At 48.2% G+C, this 10651-nt stretch overlaps 7 protein-coding genes across 7 annotated transcripts; 5 read left to right on the top strand and 2 right to left on the bottom strand.

The window, feature by feature from the left end:
• Positions 1-45: 45 nt before the first annotated feature.
• Positions 46-1232, bottom strand: N7525_005832 (uncharacterized protein; the record flags this gene model as incomplete). The annotated part of the gene is made up of 2 exons (XM_061213526.1): positions 46-653; positions 734-1232. The coding sequence occupies 2 exons, from the start codon at positions 1230-1232 to the stop codon at positions 46-48; spliced, it is 1107 nt and encodes a 368-aa protein (XP_061070547.1).
• A 440-nt stretch (positions 1233-1672) lies between these two features.
• Positions 1673-1949, top strand: N7525_005831 (uncharacterized protein; the record flags this gene model as incomplete). The annotated part of the gene is made up of 2 exons (XM_061213525.1): positions 1673-1738; positions 1794-1949. 2 exons carry the CDS (start codon positions 1673-1675, stop codon positions 1947-1949), a joined length of 222 nt encoding a protein of 73 aa, XP_061070546.1.
• A 10-nt stretch (positions 1950-1959) lies between these two features.
• N7525_005830 (uncharacterized protein) lies at positions 1960-2359 on the top strand (the record flags this gene model as incomplete). Its single annotated transcript, XM_061213524.1, is given in 2 exon segments — positions 1960-1982; positions 1993-2359. The coding sequence occupies 2 exon segments, from the start codon at positions 1960-1962 to the stop codon at positions 2357-2359; spliced, it is 390 nt and encodes a 129-aa protein (XP_061070545.1).
• Positions 2360-2437: 78 nt separating this feature from the next.
• N7525_005829 (uncharacterized protein) lies at positions 2438-2764 on the top strand (the record flags this gene model as incomplete). Its single annotated transcript, XM_061213523.1, has 2 exons — positions 2438-2603; positions 2625-2764. 2 exons carry the CDS (start codon positions 2438-2440, stop codon positions 2762-2764), a joined length of 306 nt encoding a protein of 101 aa, XP_061070544.1.
• An 899-nt stretch (positions 2765-3663) lies between these two features.
• mpkA (mitogen-activated serine/threonine-protein kinase SLT2) lies at positions 3664-5176 on the top strand (the record flags this gene model as incomplete). The annotated part of the gene is made up of 5 exons (XM_002564380.1): positions 3664-3776; positions 3859-3991; positions 4046-4112; positions 4165-4479; positions 4536-5176. The coding sequence occupies 5 exons, from the start codon at positions 3664-3666 to the stop codon at positions 5174-5176; spliced, it is 1269 nt and encodes a 422-aa protein (XP_002564426.1).
• Positions 5177-6797: 1621 nt separating this feature from the next.
• On the top strand, positions 6798-7282 carry N7525_005827 (uncharacterized protein; the record flags this gene model as incomplete). The annotated part of the gene is made up of 2 exons (XM_002564381.1): positions 6798-6825; positions 6903-7282. 2 exons carry the CDS (start codon positions 6798-6800, stop codon positions 7280-7282), a joined length of 408 nt encoding a protein of 135 aa, XP_002564427.1.
• Positions 7283-8436: 1154 nt separating this feature from the next.
• N7525_005826 (putative multicopper oxidase) lies at positions 8437-9540 on the bottom strand (the record flags this gene model as incomplete). The annotated part of the gene is made up of 1 exon (XM_002564382.2): positions 8437-9540. One exon carries the CDS (start codon positions 9538-9540, stop codon positions 8437-8439), a length of 1104 nt encoding a protein of 367 aa, XP_002564428.2.
• Between the last annotated feature and the right edge of the window lie 1111 nt (positions 9541-10651).

Below are 10651 nucleotides of genomic sequence, written 5' to 3'. Positions count from 1 at the left end.
TCAAATCTAGAAACGCTGCTTTCTCATTCTCGTCAACCGCACCCCCTAATTTACGTCTCCATTTTTGAACACCAATTTCAAAGAGTCCTCAAGAGAAGGCCATCTGTTTTCCTGGTACGACTCCGTTGGGCATCCTTGTTCATCAAAAAACCGAGGCCGTCCTTCCCAACGCTGCCACCATTCCGAAGGCATAGGCCCTAGTACATCGATGTGCTGAGACACTATTTCATCCCCATGTACGAAATCTGTGCTAAAGATTGCTTTCATTCCAATGATCTCCCAGATTGTCGTAGCTAGACTCCAGATATCTGAGGGATATGTGAGCGGAGCCTGTGGTTCGAATTTGGCTTCTGGAGCTCGAAATGCGGGTGGTGTATGACAGTCTTGACCAAGGCGAACTTCCAGTGTAGGAGAGAAAGCCTCACCAAAGTCGCTTAAAAGCGGTTGTGCGTCAGATAGTGAGAATTTCTCCGCATATTTCCCTAGAAATAGTGGCACCACAGCCTTAGCCGGGATGTTAGGGGATAGTGATTCTCCGTCACGCCGTGTGACTGGAACTGTCTCAGGCTCGCCGTATTGTTGATATAACTGCGCGATGGAAAGGTCGTCAAAGCTCGATGGGAGCTTGACCAAAACGTTATTTAAATGTATGTCTAAACAATGGATGTCCGTATTATCAGCTCACTGATTTCAACATTTTAACAGGAGAAAAGGTATTGCTGCTATTACAAACCTCCATGAATAAAGCCTTGTGAATGGGTATAAGCGACAGCTTCCACAAGTTTATATGATAGTGCTCGAGCAACTTCAATAGAGAAAAGACGGCTAAAGGAGATCTCCCTAAGGTTGCATTGCGTAGGGGTCACCGTGTAACACGTGTGCTTTCCATTAGGACCTTGGACTTCAAATTCATCAAGTAGCTTAGGTACTAGATCACGCCCGGGGTGTATAGGTGAAGACGGCGGAAGTGGAGCAGATAGTGCCTTGAGGACCTTAGTCTCGCGCGACGGTGAGTCTGCCGTATTTATCTTGACAGCAACATATAGCTTGAGATAAGTATCTTGGGCAAGCCAAACAGTCGAGTAGCCACCGAATCCGAGTTTATCTACAATGTGATATCGGTCCTTTAGCATATCTCCGACCATGACGGGATGATAACCCCTAGGCGCATATTCTTCGAGAGCCTCCACACCCTTGATCCAGTTGTACTTGATGCGATGGTCCTCAGCCATCGTGGAGGTCAGCCGCGCAAAAGAGCAAGATTTGAGCTTTTGAAGACGTCCAAGGGGTGGTACAATTAAATGTGAAGGTGGATGTGGAATCAGCGTTGGACACAATGGCAAAAAATCCGCGAATATTCTCAAGCAGCGTGTCATGGTATGTCGGAGTGAATGTTTGAAAGGGTGCCTAGGAAAATAAAATACGGACTGAAGCTTGCCTGTCTTTGCGTCTCCAAGGCTGATTATCCACAGATCAAACACCCAGGGGTGTCCGACCGCCTTCGCCAGTCGGAGATCGGTGAAAGTCTCGAGCCGAGACTGTAGCCTCGCTCTCCTGGCAGACCAAGATATGCTCTATTCTACACTCAACCAAGTCACCCCTCGTCGCGACACCAAAAAGCGGCCTCGCGGTGCTTGTTGTAGTCACTCGCAGGCGCCAGGCGGTCTGTCAAATGCTTGGCCCGTTTGATGCAAATCTAACCCGATACGAGAATTGGCGGGTTCTCATTAACAAATATGTACGTTAACGTCCATGCGGCTGACAAATTAGGCAAAAGAAAAAAATTTTTATAGGTCGCTAAAGCCGCGGAGATTCTCTCGCTTCCTACACCACCTGCAGCAGCTCTGGCAATCGCAGTTGATAAATACAAGACCAGTATTGCAGCAGGGCACCCGGCACTTCTGGCACATGGCAAAGAGGAAGCGCTACAGGCTGATAATACCCATTGATTCTAAAGCCATGTCGGGGATGGGGTTCTTCGGGTGTGTACAGAGCAGACAATACCCTTGAGTTTGCCGAAGCTGCCGAGGCCATTGCGAAGCATGCCGATCTACATGGCCCACGATTTGTCATCGAAGAATATTGCGATGGACCAGAAGTGAATGCCAATCTTGTACTCAGCGAGGGCGAGATACTGTTTTCTCAAGTATGCGACGAACAGCCTAAACTAGGCGATGGAACGCTTGAAGAGAAGGCACTGGGTTTTACCGAGTCAGGTGTTATGTGGCATTCAAATTTGCCATCAAGCGAACAGAACTTGATCCGTTCAAGACCTGCACCAGAAGCTTTTGCGGCTGGGACTTCACTCCGGTGTACTCCATTTGAGGCCCGTTTCAAAGTCTCACTAAAGCTTTGTTAGCGAAAGTTAAACCGATGGTATAGTCCTGTTGCTAAAGCCTCCGTTGTACTTTTGGTAGCTTCCAGATCTTGCGTGGGCATGGGGGCTGATAATGTTGATCGATTCGACTATGGTAAGCAAAAGAACTGCTACCGAGGCAAGGCGTTTCCTCTTTCCCTGCCTGTGCTGTTTGTGGTATTCTTCGGAAATACCCACGACCTGCAGGGCGCAATCACCATGCGCTCTACGACGCATAGCAAAGCACGTTGCTGACGAGGCTTTCGAGGACCTCTACACCCACACGAGCGGGTGTTTTTGAAAGGATGTGGGGCGACCAACATGGGCTCGCGGAAGAGAGAAATGTCGATAGAGGAGTCGTTGACCTTGATGAGTATCCCCAAAAGAGTACGGCATCACTATGGTTAAGAATGGCAATGAACATCAAATATTACGTTGCTGTCATGCAGCTGTGTTGTAGGAGAACGGGAACTCGGAGGATAGGCTGATGTCCGTTGTCACGTGGCCAATAAGATTTAGGTATATTACCATACATAACCATGTGTTATGTACATGGGAGGATTAACTATGTAGTAACATACGAATATCATTCATCTAAGACAACTACATGTACATTTACTATGGAGTATTTCCTATAATCCCTATGCGTACGGAGTACTCCGTAGACTATTGAAGTAATAGTTGCCTAGGTGGAGTACGTGACAGATGTCACCATAACTAACTATACATTAGTTAACTAACTAACTAGTTAGTTAGTTACATAGTAGTTAGCGCTGATAGAAACCCATCGACATCAGCCCATTAAAACGGCCAACAGGTTTCAAACCCTGTGGTTTGGACTCTTTGTGTCTCTCTCTTCTTCTCAAGTTTCGAGTTTCCTAATATGTATATGTTGTATCTTGGTTGGTTCTTTGATTCTTTGGCTGTTAAACTCTATATGCTCTTTGTATATTCTATATCCCTTTGAAATAAGTAAAACCCTCACCAAATGGCACAGTCTGCTTAAATTAGAACATTTTCTTTCACTAGAATGACTCCATTTCCTTCATTTCCTTCATTTACCATTTTTCGTTGTCCTAACACTTTTTGTTACAAGCGTGGCGGATCACCCGCGGGGACTGCGGGGCTCTTGAATCCCATCACACTCCTCGACTTTCCCCTTTCCCTTCTCGTTATCTGTCTCTGTTCTCTGTTCTCTCTTTTTTTCTATTTTATTCCCTTCTCTCTCTCTTCTCTAAAGGACTCTCGTTTCTCCTCGACTTTCGCCTTTCCTACAGTTCCAAAAGTTCCAAGTCGAACTCGCGACCATGGCTGATTTACAAGGTCGCAAGGTCTTCAAGGTTTTCAACCAGGACTTTATCGTGAGCGAGCAATACAATGTGACCAAGGAGCTGGGCCAGGGAGCCTACGGTATCGTGTGGTAGGTATTCCAGACATCAAGCGTGGAGGGCACTGGACACTGAACACTGGACTCTGGAGATACACGTGCTGATAGTACCAAGTGCCGCAACCAACATCCAGACCGGCGAGGGCGTCGCCGTCAAGAAGGTCACCAATGTCTTCAGCAAGAAGATCCTGGCCAAGCGGGCCTTGCGAGAGATCAAGCTGCTTCAGCATTTCCGTGGCCATCGCAATGTAGGCTGCAGCGCATCCTTATCAATACCTGTACCCGCTAACTCAGCCTTCCAGATCACATGCCTGTACGATATGGATATTCCCCGACCGGACAACTTTAACGAAACATATCTCTATGAGGGTAGGTGGCCTACCGCTTTGCGTCGAATAGGGCAGGACTGATAATCATGCAGAATTGATGGAATGTGATCTGGCTGCTATCATCCGCTCCGGCCAGCCTTTGACCGATGCCCACTTCCAATCCTTCATCTACCAGATCCTCTGTGGTCTCAAGTACATCCACTCGGCCAACGTCCTGCACCGTGATCTCAAACCCGGTAACCTGCTCGTCAATGCAGACTGTGAGCTCAAGATCTGTGATTTCGGCCTGGCTCGTGGTTTCTCAATCGACCCGGAGGAGAACGCGGGATACATGACCGAATACGTCGCGACCAGATGGTACCGTGCACCGGAGATCATGTTGAGCTTCCAAAGCTATACCAAAGCGAGTATGTAACACCGTCATAACCTGCCACTGAATTCCCCGTTAACCTCACATGTGTAGTTGACGTCTGGTCCGTGGGCTGTATCCTCGCCGAGCTCCTCGGTGGCCGACCCTTCTTCAAGGGCCGTGACTATGTCGACCAGCTGAATCAGATCCTGCACTACCTGGGTACACCAAACGAAGAGACCCTGGCGCGCATTGGATCGCCCCGCGCCCAGGAATATGTGCGCAATCTGCCATTCATGCCGAAGGTGGCCTTCAAGCAGCTGTTCCCTCAAGCCAACCCCGATGCGTTGGATCTGTTGGACCGTATGCTGGCGTTCGATCCATCGTCTCGTATCTCCGTCGAGGAGGCCCTCGAGCACCCCTACCTGCACATCTGGCACGACGCTTCGGACGAGCCAAACTGCCCCACCACCTTCGACTTCCACTTCGAGGTCGTTGATGAAGTGCCCGAGATGCGCAAGATGATCCTCGACGAGGTCATCCGCTTCCGGGCTACCGTCCGCCAGCAATCGCAGGCCCACGCCGCCCAGCAGCAGCAGATCGCTCAGCAGACTAACATCCCCATCCCGGATAACCACCAGGGTCCTTGGAAGACCGAGGATCCTAGACCTCAGGAGGCTACCGCTGGCGGTGGTTACAACCCTAATGACTTGGAATCCTCGCTGCAGCGCGGCATGGACGTGCATCACCGTTGATACCTCTTTTCTTCTTTCTGCCTTTTTCTCGTCTTGTTGGTTCGGCGTGTTGAATCCGATCGTGCTTTCTATCGCGCCTTGCATGTTGATCTAATTTAGCCAAGAGATACCTTCAGAGAAACAAAAAAAGACTGGGATGATTTACATGGGGTCTTCTTTCACCTTTCAATTTCCATTATAACTGCAATCTCGAACTCGACTTTCTCCTTTCCGTTTGTGGTTCTGCGAGCTGCGTTCTCACCCCTGCGTGCGTTTCCTACTTCCTTTGGTGTGACATTCGCGTCCAGTCTGAATCCTTTGACTACTTCCAAGGTAAGGCGCTATGATTGTGGTTCCTGGTTGGGTATGATACTTGGGTCTCTATGACATTATGTGAATTGCATCTCATTCAAGTAGGTCCATTATTAGATAGATTGTCAATCAAAAACTTCCCCTTCATCAGGTGTTTGTCAATGTGTATCCAACTAAAACGAGGTAGCTCAAATACGTTAGCTTTTATACCTACTACTCTCGATTTCTATGAGGAAATGGCCGTATAGCACTGAGATGTGCTAGCTACGTAATAACCTGATTTTGGTCAAGAACTTCCTAACTAATTTACCGACTCTCAGCCAGTTCCAGTTCTTATGGATGAGGAGCTTGAAGAGCCTCCACAGCTACGCATTCTAGCGACAGGCGGCACGCACTCGGATTGAGGAGTTTGTGGCTAGATGCCGAACCTGAAGCGGCAGTAGCAACCATGCTAAATGCTGACGATCTACTCTCGCGTTTAGGAGGACGGTGGCACGGTATCTACGTACGATAGTCCCGTCGTAGTGATAAAGAAGATCAAGAATGTGGGAAAGCCTACCTGAATCCGCTAGTCTATCACTAAGGTCCTTGATTTCATAGCGACTATGAGTGCATGAATCGATTTATGTTATCTTCCGTTAGTACATATTAAACTTTATATAACCTTGTAGGTTGACATGAAGTGAGGGCCAATATGCCTCTAACTATAGATATCAAAGGTGACCTAGGGCTACCTATATCGTTTGAGCTCAAAACCACCTTAGCTTAGCCTCACTTTCTATGCTTGTCTTCTTAGTGATAAGATGTACGGAGTGAACGAGATCATAAAAGGCTGTACAAGATAGTATTGTACTGTGCGACAGAGCTATGTAAGAGAGGAAGAAAGGGTAGTGTGAACTGAGGTATATCAGTAACAAGGTATAGTTGTGGACAAGTGGTATTTGATACAGTTATACGTGAGAATTGATTCAATTCAAAGGACGAAGTGAGAGATGACGATACCTACATATATAGTTGTCCTAAGTGTTGAATCTCCCTGTCCTGATCAAGTTTCCAATTGTGCTTCGAATCGGTGAATCATTGGCTAGGAACCATCAGTCTTTCTCTTTGCTTTTGAAGGCGACAGTCGCAAATCTCTGCCATCATAATGAATTACCCCCGGCAATTAAGATTGCCCGATAAAATGGATGCCTATGCCAGTCACCTAGACACCATGAACAGGCACGCACAATAGACGTTGGGATGCGCCTGTCCGATGCTCTTGTGCTCCTCGTCATCGCCACAGGTGTCCCAGCCGGAAGAACAGGATGATCAGCCTTGCTACTCCGTCATGGAGGACGTCACTCCCTCCGCCACTTGTTTGCACTGCTACGTCTATTTTTCACTGCGAACGCATATTACAAAACCAAGAGCGATCCAAACCTGACCCAGCCAGATTCAGATGAGTCTAAAGCGCTTGAGAAACGTGAAGAGGAGGCTTATGAGGCCGCAAAAGTCATTCGCAAAGAGATGTCCTTCCAGTCTAACAACAAGCTCCACGCCTCAAAGCACACGACAGCAGCAGTTGATGACACTACAGTGGCGTACAGCCAGCCCAGTGGGTGCGGAGGCGGATGCCTTACCACGCGATTTGCCCATTATGAAGTCAGACAGGCCCCTATCGCCAAGCCGGATATGGCATACGAAACTTGGCGCTGTGCATCAACCGTCGTCGGTTTGACGACCCAGCAGAAGTTGCTTGTCGCGTGCCTTGACACCAGCTGCGTCATGGCTATCATTGACGCAGACCTTCCCACCGTCACGCCCGTTAGCTGATTTCAATTCAGACGGAGACATCAAGCCAGAAATGGCGAATGGGAGATCCAGTGGCCATATGCCTTCGGAGTTTTGCCAGGCTAGTACTGCCTGTGTCTCCTCTCTCTGCTTCTTTCTCTGCTTCTTTCTCACTCTCCTCCCTCAGTCTTTGTTAGCTCGACAATACAGATCGCCGTTCGCCGACAAAAGTCCTTACTTTCTTCCCTGGTCAGAGCTTCAGAGGTACCCTCGAGAACTAAACTGGCAACCTCTTCGCCTACAATTCGATAACGCAATATGACATCCAAAAATTTGTTATGCTTGCCCACTGAGATCCTGGATATCATTACACTACATACAGTACGCTTATGAGGTCTATTCCCTCTCGCAAACATGTCACCGACTCCATAGCATCGCCGATAGATGTCTCTACAAGTATTATGCGAAAGAATGTGCTCCGCATGTACTTGAGCGCATCGTGATGGACGACAACAGTGACGCCCTCTACAAGCTCTTGGTCCATGAACTCAATTTCCATCAATACTTTCCTCAACCCCCATCATGCTGACCGTCGATAAGGATCTTGCAAGAATTGCCGAGCTGCTTGTTGCCTACAGCGGGATGCGTTTGCAAAGCGATCGATACAAATATGCCACATCACTCTTCGTTCCGGCCTACAGGGAATATGAGCGTGACCTCGAAAAAGGCGCTCTTCCACGTCGCGTACAAAGGCAGCCTCGGTGTCCTGAAAGTACTTGTATTCTCTCCGGTAGGGCCCAGATTGCACATGGCCGTTGTTCTGCGGTACGCGGTCAAACAAAGCCATTTAGCCTTGGCTAAATACTTGATCGAGGAGGGGGAGGTCAATGTCATGGCGCACTTCCCTCCTGCGATAGTTGGGACTGGATGTTGTTCGAAGGACAGACTCGAAAAGTGCGTGGCGGAGGTGTGTTGCAGAGAAGAGAAGTTTGTATCGTCGGTCTTGAACCATAGGAAGGGGCGATCACTCACATAGAGCCCCGACGCCAATTTGGGCTTCTGGACTATAGCGGTGCCACATGAAGATATTAGCTATGATCCAGCTACGTTGAGTTAGATGTTCTGAGCATGGATACATAATATAAACGTCTTGTTACGGCTCAAATATATACAACAGATTGCACCCTCTATCACCACTAAGGATGTAACTTGCAGCCGACGCAAGGAGCGGGCGGCTCCTCACTATGGTATATATCAGGTCTCGGTTCCCCTGTCACATTCAAATATCCCACGCCACCTTTTTCAAGGCGAAATATGGCATGGTCTACGAGTGTATATGTGCCAGGAACCAGCATCTTCATATCAACGACTGTTGAACCGCCTGGAGGAACACTAACCGTCTGCACAAACTGTCCAGGAGGGCTAACAACATCCCCATCACGGTAGACCTTCTCAAAGGCACTCCCAATAACGTGAAAAGAGCTTGTAAGGTTTGGCCCTGCGTTTCCGAAGAATATTCGAACTTTCTCGCCCACAGAAGCTTTAAGGGGCTTATCTCTCGTTAGCGCAGCCTCGTGTCCATTGAAGACAACAACACTTGGCTCCTCCCGGAGCGCATTGGGATACGAGAACTCCACTATTGATGATGGTTTCCCGTTATCCTCGATTTCCGGAGGTTCATGATAGAACTCGCTCTGCATCACATAGTACTCGCGATCCGCTGGAGGGAGGTCTCCTGTGGCTGGCTCCACATACATGAGACCATACATCCCGTTGGCAATATGTACTGGCACAGGTGCTGCTGCACAATGGTACAAATAAAGACCTGGGTAATGGAGCCGAAATCTCGCGGTCTTGGTCTGGCCTTCTTCTGCTGTCGTCAGCGCAGAACCCCCTCCCGGCCCTATAAACGCGTGGCAGTCGATATTATGCGGATTGCCGGCTTTGTCGCGGTTCGTCAACGATAACTCCACAACATCCCCAACCCGAGCTCGAATGAATGGGCCAGGGACAATGCCATTAAAATTCCACTGTTCGTACTTGTGTTGGCTGGTAAGTTGTTTTGTCTTAGTGCTAGTTGTCAACGGCACTTGGAGGAGAACGGGGTGATTTCGAGTTATCGGTGGAGGTACACTTGGTGCCTCCGTGAGGACAGCCTCCTCTATTGGGAGCTTAGAGCTGTCAATTAATCCTTGCCCCGGGGCAACGTAAGGCTGCGAGTGTGACTGCGCTGTTTCATTCCCCCGAGGCACTAGGGTTGTGTCTAGCCCGCTTGCTTCTTCGCCCGTGGTTGTGTCCATCCGGAGGGAACCCTGGTGTCGAAAGTATATTATCACACTGAATGCAATTGATGCAGATAGAGCAAGAGAGTATCTCCACGGGATTCTATCTGCACGGAGCTCTGCGTGAGTTTTTGGTTCGGTCGAAATAAGCCTAGCCTGTGTGACCCCGGCTTGCCAGAATAGTGACGACCGGGCTGCACGCAAAGGCGGGGGGAAAGCTCTTCTCATTTTTGGAGCGAGACATTGTCTGCCCCCTGCCACTAGAATTGAGGGGCTCGATATCGTACGTGAATAATTCATTCCTCTTTGCATGATTCACTTGCCGAAGAGCGATGACTTCTTACTTCAGTTAGGTATGAGAACAAAAGATGGTTTCTCGAAAAATGGATATTCATTAGTTCCTTAGGTTCTATCTATACGTGTGCGAGAACGCCCTGTCTAGACTAACCTTGGAATGTCATCCGTCATTATTACAAAGACGTGAAATACCAAAAGAATCTATGATGATTCATTCATTTATATATAATTCTCCGCGGAGATGGAGAAGCTCTATGTTGGAATCTTGTTAAGATCACGAGCTACCTAGATAAGATGAATGACGTCTGTTTGACCCATGTGGAAATAGCTCGATTATTGATCTCTGGTACAGCCAAAAACGGCTCTTTTGCCAATAGGCGTTCCAAGGTTCTGCTATGCAGAAATACAGAACATACAACCTGGGCAGATAACTACATATGTAGTCCTTATAAGTGGAGTGGCTTAACAATAGGACCATTACGACATACCTATTGTTAATCGTCTGTGATCTTGACAAACTGTTTATAATGGATGGGATCATGACGTTTATTGTGTCTTCATTGCGAGATCTAAAGATTTGAAGGACATGGATGGAGGCGGTAGGGAATAGTAGGAAAGAGTATATGACAACAACAACAGAAACGTAAATTCAACGTAATTTCCACAAGGGCCCACGACCTAAATGGAAGCGGAGCCTTGAAGAAACAAAGTGTCCTCAGAAAAATCTTCGGACAACAGAGAGCTATCTCTGTAAGACAAGTTCCAAAAATTGGCTCAAAGAGCACGGTGTTCAGCTCCCTCAGGGTCAATGGAGACCCCAGGAAAGTACAGT

Source organism: Penicillium rubens, assembly GCF_028828025.1.
Source record: "Penicillium rubens strain IBT 27055 chromosome Unknown utg000002l_segment0_segment0, whole genome shotgun sequence".
Lineage (NCBI taxonomy): Eukaryota > Fungi > Ascomycota > Eurotiomycetes > Eurotiales > Aspergillaceae > Penicillium > Penicillium rubens.
This window is presented reverse-complemented; position numbering and strand designations above follow the sequence as displayed.